General features: G+C 35.8%; 1 protein-coding gene across 1 annotated transcript; it reads right to left on the bottom strand.

The window, feature by feature from the left end:
- Positions 1–6,358: 6,358 nt before the first annotated feature.
- Positions 6,359–21,680, bottom strand: GCLM (glutamate-cysteine ligase modifier subunit). Its single transcript, XM_022553338.2, has 7 exons — positions 21,104–21,680; positions 17,938–18,003; positions 16,549–16,633; positions 13,166–13,225; positions 11,988–12,190; positions 10,799–10,913; positions 6,359–6,754 (listed from the first exon to the last, which is right to left on the bottom strand). The coding sequence occupies exons 1-7, from the start codon at positions 21,227–21,229 to the stop codon at positions 6,585–6,587; spliced, it is 825 nt and encodes a 274-aa protein (XP_022409046.1). The 5' UTR covers positions 21,230–21,680; the 3' UTR covers positions 6,359–6,584.
- Positions 21,681–23,243: the final 1,563 nt, after the last annotated feature.

Below are 23,243 nucleotides of genomic sequence, written 5' to 3'. Positions count from 1 at the left end.
AGACGGGCTAAATCTGAAGAGGATGTGGAGTGGTGTAGAGGAAGGAAGATGAAGCAACTGGAGGTGGGTGGTGGAGACAACAGCATCAATCGTAGTAACAGTAGAGCACATACTGTATGCTGGGTACTAAGTGCTTTACATACATTAACTCATTTAATGTATATGGCAACTTTAACATGAGCAAATGCATGAAAATAGAGATTAAGATCACAGGAGTGGGTGTAGAAAATTGGGAGAGTATTAGAACACCAGTGTGTACTGTTCACTTACAAGCACGGCCCCTTTAAAATGAAACAAACCAAAAAACCACTCCCAAATATTTACAATCTAAAAAGTTCAAGAAACAAACATTAAATACTAAGATTAAAATGTTAGTACGTATTCATAATATAAGAAGACTGAGCTGGTCTGCTGATCAGGGGCAAAACTGCAAAGTATTTTTTTTGTTTTATGCGAGCTTACCAGGTCTGCCATGTTTCCCTATCTCTACCTTCTTTACCTGCTTTCTTCTTTACCCAAAGTGGATTTGGGGAAAATACAGTATAAAAACACAGTAATTATTACACAGGCCCAAAGGGAAACTCTCCCATGACTGTCTATATTTTGCTAACTAAAACTCTTATAGGGTTGAATCTCTCTCTGGAATTTTAGGCATTAACCAAAAGATGAGCGTTTTAGTGCATAAGCCTTCTAAAAGTACATTTTGCATTATTACATAGAAAACATTACTTTTAAATTAAGTTTGACGGGTAAGATGGTCTCCAATGATCCTATCCTCTGGTCTTCATACCCTTGAGTATGGGCTTATAATGAAAAGTGACTTATAATGAAAAGAATGTAACGAAAGTGATGGGTGTCACTTTCAAGATTAGGTTACAAGAAAAGTTGGCTTCCATCTTGCGATTTCTCACTTGTTCATTCTGTGCTTGTTATGAGCTGCCCTACGGGGAGGGCCATGTGGCAAGGAAATGAGGGAGGCCTCTGGCTTACAGCCAGAGAGGAACTGAGTCCAGCCAACAACCTCACGAGCGAGCTTGGAAGCAGACCAACCTCAATCAAGCGTACAGGAGAGACTAGAGTCCCAGATGACCCTGACTGCAACATTTTGAGAAGCCTTGAGGTACCCAGATGCAACAGATACTACAGTCAGTATTAATTTTGTCTGTTCTAAAAATTTCATGTGAAGGAAATCATGTATTTTCATGTCCAGCTTCTTTTACTCACTGTATTTCTGAGACTCATCCATGTTATTTTGTATACCAGTAGTTATTTTTTATTGATTATACTTCAACTATCCATTCAACTGTTGATAAACATGTGGGTTGTTTCCAGTTTTCAGCTATTATGAAGAAAGTGCTATAAACATTCATACATGGCTATTTCAAATATATGATTTCTCTTGAGTAAATACCTAGAAGTGGAATTGCTGGGTCACATGGTACATGCACGTTTAATTTTGTAAGAAATCCCAAGTGATTGTATTGATACCATTTTACAGTCCCAACAGCACTATGAGAGTTGCTTCCTCCACATCCTTGCTGCACTTGGTACTGACAGTTTTTTAAAATTTCAGCTATTTTAGTGATAGTTCATTGTGGTTTTAATTGGCATTTCCCTGATGACTAATGATGTTGAACATGTTGTATATTCTTATTGACTATTCGTGTCTTCTTTGGAGAAAAATATGCTCTAACATTTTGCCTTTTTATTGGGTTGTCTTAAGCTGTAAGAGTTCTTTACACATTCCAGATACAAGATTCTTATCAGATATATGATTTTCAAATATGTTATCCTATTTTATGGGTTGCCTTTTGACTTCCTCGATGGTGTCTCTGAAGTTTTTTAGAAAATTTATTTTATTGAAGTATAGTTGATTTACAGTGTTGTATTAATTTCTACTGCACAGCAAAGTGATTCAGTTATATATATAAATATATATATACATTCTTTTTCACATTCTTTTCCATTATGGTTTATCTTGATGGTGTTTTTGAAGTGCAATTTTAAAAATTTGATTATGTCCAATTTATTTTTCATGAGAAATATTTATTACAAGTATTTCATCCCAGTCTGTGGCTCACATTTTCACATTTTCAAAATACACTGTTTTCTTAAGTATATTTTGAAGAACAGAAGATTTTAATTTTGATTAAATCTGGCTATTGATATTTTCCTTTATGATTACTTTTTTGGTGTTATCAGAAAACTCAGAAGCCCGTTTTCATTTTCTTTCTTTATTCTAATTTCATACACATAAAAATGAATAGAATACTTCAAATGAAAAAAACGTGACCAGAGGGAAAAACAGATTATTTCTAGGGAAGAAAATCCAGGTTTTCATTTGCAAGAGTATAAATGCTGGAAATCAATAGAATGTTATCTTCAAGATGCTGAGGTCAAGTGTTTGGAAACTTAGAGTTCTATAATGTCAAATGATGATTTAAGACTGTTAATAAAATAAAGATATTTTCAGACAAACAAGACCTAGGAGGTTTACTGCCCAAAGACCTTCAGTGAAAGAATTACTAAGGATATACTTAAGAAAAAAGTAAATGTAAATGGAGTAGGGGGCAAGAATCAACAGTGAGCAAAGAACAGAGGAAACAGAGCTGAGTCCAAATAAATAATGCTTATTGTAAAACATGAGCCTTCTTAAAATAATGGACCAAAACACAGACCGAAATCTTGTATGACGCTTTATACATTTATTCATTGCTGAGGGATACATATTAAGGTTTTGTTTGACTTTTCTGGTAGTGAAACCACATAAGCTATATCCTAATATATTTAGGGGATTGGGGCAAGTTTCTGTCTCTCTTTTATAAAATGTGACTTTTCAAACCTTACCTACTCTTGTCTCACTAGAAGCCATTCCTTTCTATCTGGCAAGAACAAGCTCTTGAAGAAAGTGTTTTCACAGGATTTCTGAAGTTTACATATAAACTGTTCATTATTCAGTATCAGTGTATTTACAAACCAGGCATACCCCCACCCCATCTTACGATCCTACTCTGAGGCTAGTTCCTGCAGGGGAGCCTTTCTCGTCCTTATGCTGCTTCCCAGCAGTCCCACTCCTCCCACATGACCCCACTCCCTTTTCACTGCTTCTGTCATTAACAGATGCAGCCCTTTATTGCTCTTGTTCATGTACAGATCTCTCTCGCCCCCAAAATATACTTATCTGCTCCTTGAAGATAGGGCTGTTTTCATCTCTGTTTCTGTCTGCCAACACCTTGCACACTGCCTGGTACATAGCAAGAATTCAATACATCTTTGTTGAATGAATGTATGAATAACTTTATGGCTTGGTATTTCATTATTTTTCATAATTTATTTTCAAACCATACTCAGTTTGAGTTTAAATAGTTCAAAACCAATATAATGTTCCAAGATGCTTACAACTATTAAAACAACTCAATTAAAAAATATACAACTCACAATTTAAATTCATAAATAGGTAAAATTGAAAACTTATAATCATTTAATAATGCTTTATATTTTGCCTTCATTTTAGAGTACACTACTAAAGACACATAAAAGTAGAATTATCTAATTAAAACATTTTCCCCTCCTAAGTATATTTCTAACTCTGAAAACTATAAAAAAATTATAGTACATATTTAAAAAAAATAAAACTGACATATCCTGCCACCAACTTTATGGGAAAATGGCAGGTACAAGTTCTGGTATGTTAGGAACTTTGAAAAACATAGATTTGGAATCGTAAGTTGGTATATTTGAGTATGAAAACACAAATGGACTAAATTCTCATTAAAACTTCAAATTTCTCTAAATGTACATTTGGCAGAAAGATGAATTGTCAGCCAATATACTATATATATATACACACAATATATATATCAACTGCTTACATTCCCAAATATTGAATCTGGGTGGAAAAGTTAGAAAGAAAATCTGCTCTAAAAAGAAACATAATTAAGACTTAGACCTTTATCACTGAAAATCAAGATCCTATTTCAGTTACTACTTGGCTCTGGTAGGGAAGTCTGAATCATTCATTCAAAATAGAATAACTTCATTTTCCACTTCACACAGCTGTCTAAAATGATATTTCCCATGAATGGAAAAATTATGAGCTATTATTTGTGATTCAAGTTCTAGCACTGGCTATTCCTAAATTAATTCTCTATTATCATACTGGCACAATGTGGTCTTCATAATGTACACCGTGTGAACATATTTTGTAAGACACCTTGGTCCTTTTGTTGACTACGGTTTCTTAGACGAGAATTCAAAACAGACTCATCACAGAAAACATTCCAACTTACAGTACATTGTGTTAAAGTAAGGCTCCAGTGTATTTTGGACATGTAATAACAAGCTGAAGCTTCTTGTCATATTTACTGGAAAAAAACTTATACCTTGGGTCACTGGATACACATCTCCCCAGAAAACATATCTGTTATATACACTATTGTTAACTTAGCTTTCAGCTTTAAGCAATTATTTGGTAGTATTATCACTCTATTTTATGGCTTTTTAAACATTAAGTCCCTAAATACTTGAAAAGCATTCACTATATTCTGATAGTTCACCAAAAAAAGAAGTGATTATCAGCTTAGAGAAGATAAAGCCTTTAAAAAAATCAGTTTTTTAAAGAAAACGTTATTAAATAACAGAAATTAAAGGTATAGAAGCGAAACAAACAAAAAATTCATTAAAAAAAAGCCACACATGATCCCCTTCACAAAATGAATCTATAATCTTGCTACTTTGTTGGGGAAAAAACACAGAAAAAGCTCCTGCTGAAGTCTGGATGTATTAGCAACATACGTTTTTTTCTATTTTCAGAATGACCTTTCAAACAATCCATTTTTGTAAGTCCAGGGTTTTAAAAAATAATAAATGTGATATTAAAGTGCCCTCTTAAAATATCTTGGCCAATTCACTGTATAGGCTTAAATTAAAACGAGCATTTGTTTAAAGACTTACATTACATGAAAGAATGTTGTACATTTCCAAATTAAAAAGTTAACTATATACATTTAATAACATTACATACAATTAATATAAAGGCTATACATAAGGCTTTAGGAAGCTCAAAGTCTAAAGTTTTAGCAGGTAAATCAGCTGATTTCACATTGCAATTCTAATGATCAAATTATCCAACTAGTAAACCACAAAACATTACTTAGAACAGGAAAAGAGTCTTACTTGTTTATTTATCAATTTTTAGTGTATTTATTTTGAATATGGAACCACAGATCTTTTCCCTAAGTTGAAAAAACTTGGGCAAAATTAGTTTTATACATTAGTTACATATGTGTGTGTGTGTATGTTATGTATGTGTGTGTGTATATATATATAATTATCTTAGTTTTATAAACCATGTATTAATATACATGGTTTAAAAGTATTAATTGAGATACAAGAGATTTTTAAAGAATTTTTCAAACTATTTGGGTTACAGATACAAATTTATAGAATTACAAAGACCTATAGTATATACCAAAGAGGTCACAGCTTATTTATTTGCTATTTTCTGGTTCTTAAACTAATAAGGAATTATACTAAATGATCTACAGTCTCTTTTAGTTTTAAAGTTTGGGTTATATTGTTTTGATTTTAAACAGTTAAGACCATGTCTCAAAGTTATCTAAATAGACAACATGATCCTGAATTAAAGATTTTTTTCACCCCTTTTTTGGCTGTTAGTCCCTTGTAGTCAGTTACTAGTGGGGAACAAATATTGCATATTTTACTCAACTGATTCTTAATCCCTGTGCTCCCTCCTCTCTCCAGAACCCACAGTGCCCAGCACATGGTAAGTGCTCAGTACTTATTGAATATTTTTGAATGAGTAGCAAAATATTAAGGACAGATCGAGAATTAAAAAGAATCTGGAGGTAACAATAGGTGCTTTTATAAAACCCCCAAACAATAATTTCAAAGCTCCTAGTCTCCTTTACATATTTACTTTGGTTTGTCTTTGTAATAACAGCAAGAGCAAATATGGCACAAGAATACAGGTTAAATCATTACAGGTAAACTGCAAGCAAGGACAAATAAAAAAATTTAAGCTTCCATTCACATATTGAAGAAAGGACTTTTATTTACACTACTAGTAGATCCCAGCTATTCCAGTTACTCTGAGATATAATCATCTTATCAATGACAGGAAAAATATCTTCCAGTATTTGTTTTAACAACTGTAATTAAATTGCTTAGTTATACTGTAGAGTAAGAAGCAATTAATGAATTTTTTAGAAATAAAAAATATGTATATATATTACCCTGATGCCTAGGCCAAAATATATCTAACAACAAATTTTCTTGATTTCTACTGTCATAAAAATAAAGGAAAAATATATTGCAAATATCTTCATTATAGACAATTTCAATTAGAAAACAATAGTTTAATGAAAACAATATAGTGGTTCATGTGAGTGAACTGATATGGAAGCAAGAGAAGTATTCAAACTTGACAGATAACATATTGTCAAATATAAAGAATATCTGCCTCAATGACACATTTACAGGCAGTAATTAGATTTTTACACATCTCAATTTTATCTTATATTCAAGGAAAATACAGGTCAGTAGGTTATGATCCTAAATCGTAGTTAAAAACCCTTTCTTTTAGCTTGTAAGATGTAGCCTTTTGATTTGATAATTCCTCTACTTTTAACAATGACTGAATATCGCAGTAGCCACAGTGGCACCCACTCATGTGCTTGAATGTCAGGGATGCTTTCCTGAAGTGCTTCTTGGAAACTTGCTTCAGAAAGCAGTTCTTAAAACAAACAAACAACAAATAAAAACCCAAACTGTTAAAACTTGAAAACAAAAGCACTTTACTATGTAGGTAAGCATTTAAATACAACAAAAGAAACACCTCAAAACTGAATATAAATTATACTTATCCTTAATGTGTGCTATGAATCTGAACCAGAATACCAGAAAGACCCAGACAGTTCTTTAGAAAGTATCTACACTTGTAACCCAGCCAGTTTAATTCATAATTTCTGGTGAGTGGAGCCTGGATAGTTGTATTTTTTGAAGATCTCTAGGTGATTCTAATGTACAGCCAGGGACAATACAGGAAAGTACAAGGAAGGAAAAAAAGTTACCCATAATCCTATCAACCAAAGATGGACCATTTCCATTGCCATGTATTTCCATCCAACTATTTTTCTGTATATATTTATGTATATATGTATCTAGCCATATCTTAAAAACTAGAAATCATACTGTAGTTATAGCTTAATTTGCTTATTTTTTTCACTTATATTATGAATATTTTCCCATGTAATTAAATATTCTGTGAAAGCATGTAATTAAATATTCTGTGAAAGCATTTTTAATAATTCTCCCAATACTACATTTTATAGATATAATTTATACACTTTCTTGTTGGTCAAAAAATCAGTTTTTTCCTAATATTTTGCTAATAAAAATAATACTTAATGAACATCCTTAAAATGCATGCCTGGCTATGGAACGACAAGGTCAAAGTACATTTTCTGAAGGCTTGATACATAGTATATTGCCAGCTGCTTTCCAGAAGGACTGTACTTTACACTTAATAGATAATATTGGAATGCCAATCTTACCATATCCTCACTAGCACCAGCAATCATTTAAAACATCTTTCCCAGTGGTTATCTTTTAATCAGCATCTCCTTGATGAAATTATTATTTTCTAATTCCACATTTATGCCTAAACCCTCTACCATTGTTCTGATCTGCCACTCCCCTCCTCACTTCCTCTTCTCCAGCCACACTGGCCTCACAGCTGCATCCTGAAATCCTCAAACATATTCCCACCTTGGAGCCTTTGAATCAGCCGCTCCCTCTTCCCTGAGCACTCTTCTTCCAGATACCCACAAGGCTCTCTCCCTTCTTGCAGGTCTCTGATTAATGTACCCTAGCAGAGAGGCCTCCCCAACCATCCTATATAAAACAACAACCCCTAACCTGGGCACTCTTTCCTCCCTCAGCCAACTTTTCCCCATAGCACACACCACCATTTATCACATTCAACATTTATCTTAATTTGTGTCTCATCCCATCAGAATATAATTTCCATGAGGGTTGAGATTTTTGACTTGGTGCTGTATTTCTAGTACTTAGAACAATGCCCGGCACATAGTAGGTGCTCAAATGTCTTTTGAATGAATCAGTCAATATGGAAAGATTCCACTGGGGTCTGAACCAACCCTATATATAAAGGATTAGGTGACCATCTATACAATATGATTTGGGAATGCCAAAGAACATGCCCTAAAATGAACTGCCATGATATTTGAATAACATCAATAGTAAACTCTCAGTAAATATTAGCTATTGTCATGTGCCAGTCACTTTTCAGAGTACTTTATTAACTCTTTTAATCCACATGTTAACCCAAGAGATAGGTAATATTATTTCCCTTCACAGGGGGAAACTGACACAGAGAGATTAGATAACTTGCCCAAGGTCACATAGCTAGTAAATGGTAGTTTTAATAAATGAAATGCAAACAGCTCTTGGAAAAGTAACATTAACGTGGATTTGTTTACCAGATTGTCTAACCCTGAGGGAATGCGGCATAATATAGATTAGATTTAATGGGAATGGTGAGAGGAGGAAGGCAAATAAAAATGGGAAAGTTCCAAAGTCAGAATCACCTACTTCACAATTTTACCCTGACCGTAGTTAAACTATTACCACAACTTCTAGGACAAAGAATAATGGAAAATAAACCTTTCTGAAGAAAAAGGGTAATTTTAGAACAGAGGAAGGCCTTTAGGTGACTTATAAACAAGATTCTATTTTAGATGACAAGCAGAGTTAAATGTTTTACAACTTGATCGCTTAAAAAATAAATCTGACACAAGGTCAGAGAACTATGCTATTCATTAGCTACATACTTTTAATTCAACTATGTTAACTCTTTAGAATCATTAAACATGACAAAACTTTTAAGAGAATTGCTTCATTACAGATCAAATTGTCTGAAGATCCATCTATAGTATATGCAGGATCAAACTATAAATTCTAATTAAAGGGTTTAGAATTAAAATTAAAAAGACAGCCAAATGTCAAATTACACCAGTAAAACAAAAACATTCTTCCCCCCAAAGGATTAAATCTCTCTTTTCATATACATGTGCAATATATTTTTCCATAACAATGATGTATTAGCACATAATCCACATGCCCACATTTAGATAACGTGGAAATAAAATACTAGACACCTTCGTCTTTTCCTATTTCCTTTCCTACTGGAAAAACGATAGAGTGTTTTTCAGGTGGAGGTGGAAGGGGGTACAGGACCACCCATCAGGTGTTGGTAACAATTACAGTTGGAAGACTCCCCATGAGTAAACAGAAAAATAATATATTATTTGCCAACGTATAGAAAGTTAAAATTTCAATGGTTTATATTTTAGAACAAATCAGCACAGCAATTCTTTGATTTTCACTAAAATGACCTTTTTTAAAAAAGTGAATCTAATTACTCACGTGGGAAAGCTCTGCTGGAGGGGAAAAGTCCCTATGTCCTATTCTGGTACGATTTAAATGGAAACTGATAAGAAAGTACAGTTTCAGTCTGAAATACTACAATACTAATGTTTCAAGTCAGAGAGACAGTACAGTATGGTGGGGAAAAGGCTCCAAATTCAGCCAGGACCTAGATCTAAGTTCAAACTTTGCCCTAAGCCAGCTGGGTGACCTTGGGTAGTTTCTTAAACTCTAAGGCTCTATTTCTTCATCCATAAAGTGTCTAGTTTCAGTTGCTGTAAGGATTACAGATAATCTCTCTGAGACATTTACCATGATGCCTAGCATTTGAGAAAGAATATCAAAACTCCTCCTCCACTTCCTACAAAACAGTAAAAAAAAAAAAGAGGCTGAGGCAGACTGCTAATAAGGTATAAAGTCTTAAGAGGTTATCCATAAGCATCCTAAATATAAATTGAATCAAACCACCTATATAATGCCATCTTTTTAGAAATGAAAGTAAAAACGGAATGTTTTTCTCCAGGAATCACCTATAAAATATAATTGCCTCCAATTTTTATTAAACTAGAACTTCTACAAAAATGTCATGGAAATTTAAAACTTTCACAAGATATCTCTCACTTAACTATACCAAAAATACTGTTTCATAGAGCCTGTATATTTAGTAAGTAAAATATGCTTAATATATTTACCTTTGCTCCCTAAGAAACTGTGAAAAAACAAAAATGGAGCAGACTGCTAATAAAGTGTAAAATATTATCTTCCCAGCTTTCCAAGTTATCTTGTAAAATGTTGATAAAAATTATTCTACAAAAGGCAGACAAGCCATTCTCATTAATCAAATGTTTCTGACTAACATCAAGCATATGTCTTGATATTAATGATTAATAAAATATCTAATCAAATACCTATCCTAAGATGCTTAAGTTTCAAACTGAATTTTATCTGCTTCTTTTTCCAGATATTTATCCTTTTTAATTAAGTGGCCCTTCGGTGCAGTCTTTGCTATACTAGACAATATTATATGTGACACTATTTAGAATATCTTACAAGATCTTTTCTGTGTAGCTTAATATTTATAAACCTCAGCAGACTGGATGTTCAGGAAATGACCCCTTCACTTCTTTTCCCATTGGTACAAAGACAAAATTAATGCTTTCTGAAACTAAAATAAAGGCATATATGTTTTGAACTAACTATTAAGAATAGCTCTAGGTGACAGCATTGTACCTTTATCACTGTACACAATTAAAAATTAAATTTTAACAAGTAGCTTCTTATAAGATAAAAGCTCATGATCAATCTCTATAAATGAAAATCTCAGTCTTACCTTTTGGATCATTATGAGTCAAGAGCTGTATGTCAAATTGTTTAGCAAATGCAGTCAAATCGGGTGGCATCACACAGCAGGAGGCAAGATTAACTTGGTTACTATTTGGTTTTACCTAGAAGTGGAGAAAAAAAAAAATGACATCTCCACTAAATTAAGTACTACAAAAAGTAGAAAGCAATAAAAGGATTCAATTTTAGAACATATGAAATATCACATTCTACAGTACTTAAAGTTTATAAAATACTTTTACATGTATATATTTATTAATGTATGCTGTTCTGACTCAGTGGTAACAGAGGAAGGAAAAATAGCTCTACAAGGGGGAAAAGGCCAATATATTACTACACTATTAAAAAAGTCTCATGCTCGAACCTGCCATCTAATACCTCTGCCTTGGAAACTAACACGATTCTAAGTGGTATGGTTCCACCTACAAAGGAAATATGTCTTAAAGATAGAGGATCAAATACAAATGATAAGTATGTTTAATGTTGAAGTATACAATATGGTTATTAGTCAGACATCTGAAAAAGAGAAGAATCAGGTAATTTCTAATAGATGCTCTAGTTAATTTATAGATACATTTCAGATCATCTAAGTCTCTCCAACAGGATCTTAGCCACATTCTGGCTATCACCAAGCCAAAGGGACAAAGGGCAACTTTTCTCTAGGGTCTTCCTGCCCATAAGAAAATGAAAAGGCTGGGGATTATAAATGCAAAGGAATAAAGAAAAATACAGAGAGTAAACTACTTGTAAGCAAGTTCCCTAATCATTTTATAGGTTATTAGGCTAGAGAGTGGCAGTGATTGATTTATGACTCCATCTCCACATCAAGTTCTGTGAACAGAAGGTCTTATATATCTTTAAATAACAGAGCAAAATATTTGTTATGTATGATATTCTCTCACTTAGGAAATAAGAACCATGGACTAATAAAACCTAAAGGAAAACACAATATTTTTATCACATAATTAAAACTGAAGGAAAGAGCCTTAATTCATTTGGCTATGAATGCTTCAACACACACTTTCTAGTGTTATTGTCAAAGCCTGCTTCAAAACTCCCATACTTGGAACAGTCACCCCACAGTGGTGTCCACTATGTGCATGATGTTTAATGGGATGCAGCAAAGACTGTAAAAGACAGGCTCCTCCTGGAGTGCTCGTGATCTAGACATCTTTTACCTGTGCCCACTGATACAGCTGTTCCAACTGGGTTTTGTCCAGATCAGAGGTACCTATAGCAACGATCTTTTTGCTGTGGACTAAGTTTTGTAATTCTTCCCAGTAAGGCTGCAAATGCTCCAAGGAAAGATTAACTCCATCTTCAATAGGAGGTGAAGCAATGATCACAGAATCCAGCTGTGCAACTCCAAGGACTGAACAGGCTGATGTGAAGGAAAACACAAAGAGGATAAATGTTTGTTACATAATAAAAACAAGTTGCTTCTAATGTCCTTTAAGTACCCCACTGAATTCTGTCCATATAGTTCACTAGTATTCTACATAACAGATTATTTCATTAGGTTTCATAATTTACCTGTCATTTAGAACATTTCCATCTTTTAAAAAAGTATAAAGTGCCCATTCATCTACTTGGTCTATGTGGCAGATATGTGGGTTTCTTTGACCTGCCTCATTCCTGGGGAAACTCACAACTACTACAGGTTCCTCTTTCTGAGGAACAGGCCTCCTTGTTTCCTAGGCCCCAGGACTTTTTGGTAGCTTCTGACCTAATAGTCTATAACTGGTAGTCAGAGCAAAGAATAAGCTTGAGACTCTGAGTGAAAGACTGAATTTATGGTCTTAACCTATATACTAATCTATGCTTATAGATGTAGATAATCTCTTAATTTTTATAAAAATAATTTTAAGAGTTTATTTTTAATGATTATTGTTCGCTCCATGGTTATATTAAAGAGCTATTTAGTTAACTGTTCAATGTATATAAATACTGGAAGAATATTTTAAAATAAAAAACACTGAATAACTATAATGCCATAGTAACCTAACCAAGTGCTGAAAATAGATAAAAATGCTTGTTTCTGTTGTGGTTATTCTTTTGATATTTCACCTGTAGTACTAAAAGAGCTAAGAATATGATTAAGGAGAATTTCTATCTCTAAACATATAGTTAACATTTAATTATGTTACATCTTTTACATTCCTTTTATATATCAAAATATGACCTTACATAAGTTGATGTGATTCTACAGAAGCCTTAACAAATTAGGCTAGAACTTTAAAAGATAAAATTGCAATGAGCTCATTTTCTTTTTTACCTGGACCTGAACACAAGATATAACTAATACACCTACACTAATTTAAAGTCCACATGAAAATAAAGTTGAAATTTTGCTTACCCATGTCAACTGCATTTCTAGTTGATGATGAAGAGTTTGATCCTACAATGAACAGTTTTGCTGGGTGACAAAGAAAACAAAACAGATTACTATATTTGAGTAACATTCTACTACATAGTAGTAATACTGCTAAAATACTAAGATGACAGATAATCCTGAATGAATTTTTTCCTTTCCTAGTTGCATTGTTTTATAGTTTTCATTTTAAGACCTAAAAGTATATTTCCACTGTAATTTTAAAATTATATGCTAGTTGCCAACAATAATCTGATTGTCAAAACAAAAAAGCAAATATTAATTTCCCCTTTATTAGAAGGCAGGGCAGATATAGAAACTTATTAAAAATGTATATTTTTATGAATTAAACATTAATGGAGCATATTATTTTCTCCAATAAACTAAAGTCTATATAAAGCCTAAATCAGAATTACTTATAATGAGAAGAAAATTGAAAAAACACCCCAAAAACCAAAAACAAACAAACACTCCACAATCCTACCCTCCTAATATTGAATACAATCATTTTCATTTTTAGACGACATTACCTTCAAGTTCTTGGTCATATAAAGCAGAGTATATATTTTCTACTTCCACATACTTGGTTTACCCTTATGTAACAAATATTTTTACATCTCTATGCAGTATTATCTTAATTTTTAAAAAAATCATAACAGTAATGTATTCACTCTAGAAATGAGGAAAACCTATAGGAGTAGGGGGGAAAAAAAAAAAACCAACCAAACAAACAAAAAAAACTCTACCAATAGTCTCATCACCAAAAGCAATTACTGTTTAGATTTTTATGTACTCTGGATTTTTCTTTTTTTTCCTTTTTTTTTTGGCCACATGGCTTGTCGGATCTTAGTTTGCCAACCAGGGATTGGACCCTCAGCAGTAAAAGCAGAGTCGCCAGGGAATTCCCTGTACTTTGTATTTTTAATGAATAATTTTACATACTCATTTTTAATGGTGAACATTATTCTGTAATTTTGATAGGGTATAATTTACTGAATGATTTCCTACTTTTTGGACTTTTAGATTAGTTCCAGTTTTTTGTTACTGAAATAAACATCTATGTTAACTTTTTTTTCAACTTTATGCCTGAAGCATTTCCCAAGGACAAACCGTCAGAAATGTGACTATGAGTCAAAGAATATGATCTGTTTTTTGTGAGTCGTGTTCTATTTTATTTACCTACTATTTTATAAAAGATTTGTACCAGTTTACCAGAGCACTAAAAGTTAGGAGTTGCTCTCCTAACAATATAGGATGCTATTAAACAAAACGAAACAAAAAATATATATATATATATTTGCTAATTTGATAGGTACAAAATATACCTGCCCAGAACCACATTAACTGGCATTTCTTTGCTTACCAGGAAAGTTGAGTAGTTTTTCATATTTATGAAATTGAGGCTTTGGCTTGATTTCAACTCAGCTTTATATGTATATATTTACTTTATGTAAACTCACTGTTCAAAAATCTAAATTTACTCAACAAATAGGTGGAGTAATAGGAAAGCAAAGAGAAAAATCAGAAAGGGGAATGGAGAGAAAACAGGGTTAATGAAACACCCTTATGTAAAGTGCCTGGCATTCAACATATACAACAAATTTTCCTTGTACAACATTTCTTACATTTGTCATTTCCTTTCTACTGCTAGATAACCTTCCTAAAACACTGCTTTCCTCATGTTACTTCTCTATTTAAATGCCATCACAACTTCCTTACCAGGTGACAGTCAATCTTTACCACTTTGCTCCAGCCTTAGCTCCTGTAATTATACTCTGTGAACACCCTCCCCATCACTATCCCTCTGGCCATGAATTTGTGCCATTTGAAATGGTCTCCTCTCTCTGAAAGATGAGGCATTTTTAGGTAGGTGAAGAGAGGAAAGCTCTTGATACTTATCAAAAACCTCAAGCCTTCCAGGAACTGAGGACAACTTGTAAGAGCTCCAAGATGGATCTACACCATGATGAACTGCAATCAACCACAGAGAAATGTTGCTCTGATGTCCTTTCCAACACAAATAATAATGTGAAATTAACAGAAAGAAATGGGTTTTGTAGTCAGGCATACCTGGATGGATTCTTGGTTCAACCACTTACTTGCTGTATAACAACTTTCAAGTTATTTTTTATTTATTTATTTTTTTTGCGGTACGCAGGCCTCCCACTGTTGTGGCCTCTCCCGTTGCAGAGCACAGGCTCCAGACGCGCAGGCCCAGCAGCCATGGCTCACAGACCAGCCACTCTGCGGCATGTGGGATCTTCCCGGACCGGGGCACGAACCCATGTACCCTGCATCGGCAAGCGGACTCTCAACCACTGCGCCACCAGGGAAGCCCAACTTTCAAGTTATTTAATGTCACTTGTGCAATGGGGATAATAAACCTACCCTGCAGAATTGTTTTGAAAATTATATGAAGAAATATAAGCATAAAGTGTCAAGTACAGTGCCTGGTATAAAGCAAGATTCAACAACTGGTAGTTATTATTATTAGAGTCAAAAGACAATGCCCTATCTCATCTTACATGTTCATCCTAATAAGAGTAATAATAAAATAACAACCACCACAACACAACCACAAATGGTAATAAATAATAGCTACCTGGCACTTACTTGTGCCAAGCACCATGCTAAGTGCTTCTTTTGTTATTTCATCTAACTTACAAAGAAGCCTGTGAAACAGGTGTATCCCCATTTTATAGATGAGGAAACTGAGCTCAGAGAGGTTAAATCATTTGTTAGCCCCAGATTATATCAGTCAGTAATCTGCACATCCAGGAATTTCAATTTAGTTAAGCTCAAGCATTTAATGACTATGTTATGCTGACTGTAGGCTGAGGACAAGAACATCTTAATTCCTTGAGCTTAGCATTATCTCTGGAAAGTAGGAGTCATTTCACCTTTGTTGAATGGGTAGAGTATGTATTTGATTTCTCTTCATGCAACTTGTTGCCAAGACTTCTTTCTCTGCTCCCAGGCAACCTCAGCCATTGCTTAGCAGTATCACACCAGGAAGGGAGGGCTTATGCTGGCTTTAGGTGGGCAATGCTCTTAAGTCTTCCCTTTATTCTTTCCATTCCCTACACCTTACTCTTCCTACTGCTCTGATGTCCTACAAATAAATTAATGAGAACATAATGAAGAGGTGAAGTTCTATTCTGACTCCATTGAAGTAGCCAATAGTGACCTCCTATAACTCCCTTTTTAAAGCTGACTTTAAAATTATGTTATAAAAAATCTCTATATTTCCCACACTTAGTGATTGAGTTACTCATTACCAGAAGTAAGGAAAGGTTTAGTCCCATGCTTGACAAAACCTCACTATCATCCACTGTCTAACAAAATGAACTGTAAAGGCTGGACTTTACCAGAAACTTTCATTTCTTCTCTTTCATCGGGATTTATCTTTTCTACTGCATGAGATACAGTACATTCCAAGACATCTGGAAACTCCTATAATAAACACATGATATTTACAATAAATATAAAATTAGTGTTTCTGATTAGCTATATATTTTCTATTGTCCATAACACTCTTTAGAAGCAGAGAACCCATAAAACAACAGAGTTCTTTACCTGAGGCCTAGATGGGCTTCATAACGCTTGCAAAGCCCTGAAATAAAGGTAAAGTGCTGTGTGTGTGTGTGTGTGTGTGTGTGTGTGTGTGTGTCCATTTTCTGGGAAAAAGTGTCTCATTTTGATGAGATACTCAGAGGGATGTCTGATCAAAAACAAACGAATAAACAAACAAGCAGATTGGGCAGTATGTGAGGAGTTAGAACCACTAACACAGTAAACACTTTTACTCAGAAAAGAAACCAATGAAAAGTAAATAATATTTTCCTTCTGGATACTGACATGTTAAAACACTTCCTGTATATCAATCACAAACATTTTAAGCCAAAATATATTTTTTTCTGAATGCAATGGAAAAAAAGTAAAGGCCATTCCAATGCATAAAAATGAGTAGTTAATGAGTGAAATGATAAAATATTAGTACACATAAATCAGAAACATACTAACTCACATTTACAAGATTAAAACAAAGTAAACGGTGAGGATTTTCCCATGATTCTTGATCATATTACAATGCCTGGCACATATTAACTATTTACAAGTCATGCACAGATGAATGGTCACTTCAGAAAAACAGAGACAGATAGAAGACATTAATTAATGTCTGCCTAGCAGCCACAGTTACAAACTTGCAGTATGCTCAAGGAAACACTTATTTTCAGCATATGTCCTCTTCCATACTTTTTAAGTAGTCTATGTAATCTGTTACAAGCCTTTGGCTAAGTTGGATTCTGAAGAGTGGTTTACAGACAGGTGTTTTGTATATTAACATTTATGATAATGGCCATATACTGACATTCAATGAAACACAGTTCTTTACTGTTTCGTAAGAAACTGATACTTAAAAACTTATTTTTAGTGGCTATATTTTGGGTTATAGTCTATCAAAGCAATCTACTAACCCAAATTGTTTGATAGTCATTCCTCTACTAGACCAAATATAAACTGGAACAAAACGCATTTTGAGAAAACTGTGGTGGGACTCTTAGTAGCTTGTCTAGTTGAAGAGTTGACTAGAGTCAGATTTTCTCTTTCATGCTTAAGCCTACTGGGTCAGACTCCCACCTCAGCAAATCAACCACAATAAGTTTCATGCTAATTGCCTGTTTGACTTCCCTATCAAACCTGAGGAAGTTAATTTCCTGCTTATTACATGATTTCTTCATTCACAGTTCACTCACCCTGACCAAATCTGTGCTAATTTGGGAACTCCACTCATTCAAGGTCTTCCGGATACAATCTCGAAGCTGCAAAAGAAATGCATTTTGAAACTGTTAATCATACACTACACTTTTCTGTACTTCTACAATAAGACTGCATTAGTCTGTTTAGGAAAAGGAACATATCAATAGTAAATACCATACAAAAATTTTAATTCTATAAGGTTTTCGCTTCCTTTAACAAAGATTGATTTAGACCCGTTTTTATCCTACTCTTAATTCTCAAATGTTCTTGACCTAAAGCAGTAATCTAATTATTTAAAAGGTATTTTTGTATCAATGAAAATTTAAGTAAACTTCTGAGACGTAAAAGCATTCATAAAGAAACAAAAAAATTTTTCAAGAATAAGGTTTATAAATGGAGGAACTTCAAGCCCAGGCAACCTGACTAGAATTAACATTAACCAACCACTATGCTATATTCCTCAAAGGCAAACAAATGATTCTCTAAGTGTGGCCAAAGAAATTCCTACATTAGACTCACCTGTGGTGTTTATTAAACGTTCAAATTCCTGAGCTGCATCCTAGACCTCCTGAATCACTTTCTAAGGGCAGCAGAACTTCCATCTTAACAAGCATCCAAGTAATCAAAATGTACTCTAAAGTCTACAAACCACTATATCCGTATCTTGCAGAAGTCAACTTGCATAAAGTCAGTCCTTAAGTCATTTCCTAACAGTTAGGTAGACCTTCGATCTGTCTTCAATGTTTTCTTATATAAACAAACAATTTTATTACACTAACATTATAGTATTTTGTTAATTCATTAAAGTGTCTACTTATCTTTTATCTCTTATGACGGTGTATTTCCAACTTATTTAATAGTGGTCCAAAATAATAAGACATACACTAACACAGTGAGTAAGGACCTACATACATATAACAACAAAAATTCATAAAGCAATCTTTACGCTTACTACATGCCAGATACTCTGAGGGCTTCTATTATGAGTCAGAAAAAAAATACGCTTCTCCATGACTCACTGAACTGATAACACAAATGAGCCAACACTAGCAGTTTGAAATCACTGCCTTATAAATACCAAGGGCACAGTGCTTTGCATTCTGTGGACAATCAATGAAAAAATAAATGAGTAACTAGAAGTACAGCCCTGAATTGCAAAAGCACTTTCCTAATACCAACAACAGAGATTAAACTTCTGAACTCACTATCTGACCTATGATTGCTTATGATAAAAACTGACACAAGCACTTTATTGCTTATATCTCAGTACAGGTAATTACAATGGACAACTGGCTTATCAATTTAAGAGCTCAGAGTCACCTATTTAAGATTTATAGTCTACAACAGCAATTCATGTGCTAGCCACAATAACCCACATGAATCCAATTTACAGGGTCTATATCTTTATGAAAGGTATATTTGTAATCAAATTTAAGTCAGTAGATAAAAATAAGTTGATAATCATTCTAGACAGAATTACAAGTCAATATTCTTTGAAAAATTAAGGCAGCAGGACCAACTAGAAGTTAAGAATTCTATCAGGAGTGCTACGGCTCAAATCATGGGAGAATTTTTAGAAATTTTCCTCTGGAAGGATGGTTAATTTGCATAAGGCTTTTCTGATGAAATTCTCAATTCACGAAGATAAGTATATTTTCAGAGTGTCTGCCCCCTTCTGTCAGGACAAATCATGGAACAGCCCAATGTAACAATAATATGATAAATTCACTGACTATATCACAAACCTAGTGATTTTTAATTTTTTATATGTTATCTATATTGACTGAATATTAACCTTGTACTTTTTTGTTCTCTGCTCTCTTCATTCTTATTATACACACATCACAGAGTATCATGAAAGATGAGTGTCATGATAATTTAGTGTATCATTAGATCTGGGGTTGTGTAAGAGTTTAAAAAATGCTACATGATCAAATACCCTAACAACAAATAACTGGTCAAAATAGTCCTATAATGGCCCATTTTAAAAACAAGATTTGATTTCATAAAATTCTAGTGAAACAAAATCTGGGCAGAGATCTTAGAATAATTAAAAAAAAAACAACAACCAAACATTAGACTAGAAAAGACCTTTTAGGAAATTTAATGATCTCTCTCTACCCAATGTGCAAATTTTCTCAATAATGAGTGATTTATTCAGTTTCTTTATTCAATGAGGTTAAACTGTTTCAAGTAGTGTATCCCATTTAGAGCTCTGGTTGCTACAAAGCTCTTCTTTACATAGAAACAAAACATGCCTCTCTATTCTAATCAAGCTGTCATGTTTTCTCTACATATGCTATCATATCTTCAAGTTTTCTCAAACGTTTTCAAGTTTCTTTAGTTTTGAGTCCCTCTTACGCAGCACCCAAAGTAATATACACAAATCACAATTCATCTTTTGAACGATGTTTCTTAAACTGTGGAGTGTGACTCATTACTGCATTAAAAAATCAAGTTTTTAAAAATTAAAGTAAGAGAAAAAATCAGAATACACAGTATATAGTAAGAGTTAAAATCTTTTCATGAAACTCGTGTGTTTGTGTGTGTGTGTGTGTAAAACATGAATTGGACTGCCAAGGCAAAATGCATTTTTTTTTTACTGGGTTTGCAGACAAACTGAAAACGACTACTTTAGCATGTGTTGAGTGAGATAAGAGAGAGAAAATTTCACCCAATATTATTTACGTGCAAAATGCTGTATTGAACCATCAGCCCTGGAGAAATTAAAGGTGTAGTATAAAACACAGAAGTATTTATCTTTGGGAGAAATAGCACAAGTGAAGGTAGTTTAAAAAAAACAAGAGAGACAAACTGAGCTGCATCCTGGAAACAATATGGTAAGGATTCTGATTCCTACTAAAGTTACAATCAAGAGCACTGACAGAGGCGGCACTGGGTGTGAAGATGCACCTGCCGAAATTTTAAAGACGCTGTGCCCCCAACAGTAGGTTCGGATGCGACATCGCGCCGACAGCCGACCCAGCCTCCTCCGGCGGGCGGAGCCCAGGTGCGCGCCTCTCCCGCGACTACTGCGCGCCCGGAGCCCGACCACCCGCCCTCACCTCCCAGCGCCTCCCCGCCTCTCGGAGCCGCCCGGTCCGGCCCGCGCGGCCTACCGCGGGAGCCCTGCGCCTCCGCCGGCACGCACGCCACCCTCACCTCCTCGCTGTGCGTGGACGGGCACTTCTTCCGCAGGCGGCCCCAGTTCAGCAGGTTCCCCGTCTGCAGGTGCAGGGTGCTGGCCCGCGCCAGGAGCGCCCCGGCCGCGCGGCTGTCGGTGCCCATGGCAGCAGCCGACGGACCTGGCCCGGCGGCGCCGGGGCAGCAGGCGGGGAAGGAGGCCCCCCGTAGGACGCGGCGCCCGAGGCCGGAGAGCAGAGCGCGAGGCTGCTCGCCCCGCGCGGCGGGACCCCGGCCTGCGCTCGGGCCCGAGGGAGGCCGGGAGGCGGCAGGGCGGCGGCGGAGCGGCGGCCCGGGAAGGACGCGCTGGTGGCTGCGGCTCCTGCTACTGCGGCCGCCGCGGGAGAGTTGACTCCCAACTGAAGAGTCGTTTCCTGGAAGACAATGACTAAGCAGAAATCGCGGCGGAGAAAGTGCTTCGTAACAGTTACCAGTCCCGCGGCAGGGCGGGGGGGGCGCAGCGACCAGGCTGCGGGGGCGTCGGCCCGCGGGTGATTAGCCCTCGGCCTGTGGCCGGCGTGGCGCCAGGCGGAGGGTTGGCGCAGTGCGGAGAGAGCAGAGAGCTGGGGGCGCGCGGGGCGGGGCGGGGCCGGCTGCCTGGGGCCCGGCGCTTGGCGGGGCTCCCCCTGTTGGTCAGAGGGCGGCGCGCCACCTCCACCTGATACCTCAGACTGCGCTCGAGGTCTCACCTCCCAGCCGACCGGCAGTCACGCTGGTTATACTCCTAGACATCTCTTTAAAAACAGAAATTAGGGGCTTCCTTGGTGGTGCAGTGGTTAAGAATCCGCTTGCCAATGCACGAATAAACAGATTCGAGTCCTGGTCAGGGAAGATGTCACATGCCGTGGAACAACTAAGCGGGGCGCCACAACCACTGAGCATGTGCTCTAGAGCCTGCGAACCACAACTACTGAAGCCCGCGCGCCTAGAGCCCGTGCTCCGCAACGAAGAGTAGCCCCCGCTCGCCGCAACTAGAGAAAGCCCGCGCGCAGCAATGAAGACCCAACGCAGCCAAAAATAAAGAAATTTAACTTTAAAAATGGAAGTTACTGAGGCATTGAAATACCAGCCGGTTTCAGTTCTCAGAAGCGAGCCTTAATGTACAAGGGCTCCCTTCTCCTTCAACTTTGCTTTGCTGCCCACTTGCTGGTTCATTTCCTTTCTCAAGGGCTTTCCCCCAAAGTGCTCATTTTTCTTCAAGTCCGTTAATTAAAGGTCTATTGATTCACACTATTTGCTGGCCAGTGTGTGAAGTCAAAGAATAAGACAATCTCTGCCCTTGAGAAGCTTAAACTCCAGTTACAGATACAAGGCCTAAGCGTACGAAACAATGAGTAATAATATAAGAATATGGTAGATTCCAGATGAGTTCAGATTAAAGAGAACGCTTAAACCGGTGAGATCAGGGAAGATATAACCCATTCCCTTACAGGTGGTTGTGATTCTTTACTCCTATTAAATTTCATATGTAGTAGACTTGGTATGAACCTCAAATTTAACATTTATTGAGCATTCCTCAACAAATTTTTGCTTTTGTTGAGAGTAATCAGATATACTAAAAAGCAAAATGCTATTTAAAAGAGATGAATTCCAGTTAGTAAGAATTAGAGGAGGGGTGTAAGAGGTTAGAAATTGAGCCTGATCTTGAGTAAATATTTGTAGGCTGAATGAAGGTAAGAATTCATTGAAGATAAGGGTAATCCCAGAAGCAGGAACAAACATGGGCTATTTTAATTAATGTAAACATTTGGTTTAGGCTGCATTTCCTGTGGCATCATTTCTTGACTTTTTTCGTATTCTCTAGTACCATGCAAATAATACTTGAATAAAGCTTAGAGGTTATACCCCCTAATCTATTGAACTTACCTCCTTGCTGGTGATTTATATAGCACACTGGTCACTGACATAAACCCGTATGGCTTGCAAATCAGACTTTGCCAGGTACTGGTTATTTTAACTTAGACAAGTCCCTTAGTCTCTGTGTTTCACTTTGGCCCTGTCTCAGCAGATGATAGTTTAAACTACATGACATTGCTGATAATTGACTATTTTTGATCTACAGAAATGTCTAGTTCCCATGGTTCCACCTAATACAATATCTACTACATTGGGTAGGTGT

The sequence above is a fragment of the Delphinapterus leucas genome, chromosome 1 (assembly GCF_059928025.1).
Source record: "Delphinapterus leucas isolate spDelLeu-1000000601 "Yukka" chromosome 1, BTC_Dleu_Yukka2, whole genome shotgun sequence".
Classification (NCBI taxonomy): domain Eukaryota; kingdom Metazoa; phylum Chordata; class Mammalia; order Artiodactyla; family Monodontidae; genus Delphinapterus; species Delphinapterus leucas.
This window is presented reverse-complemented; position numbering and strand designations above follow the sequence as displayed.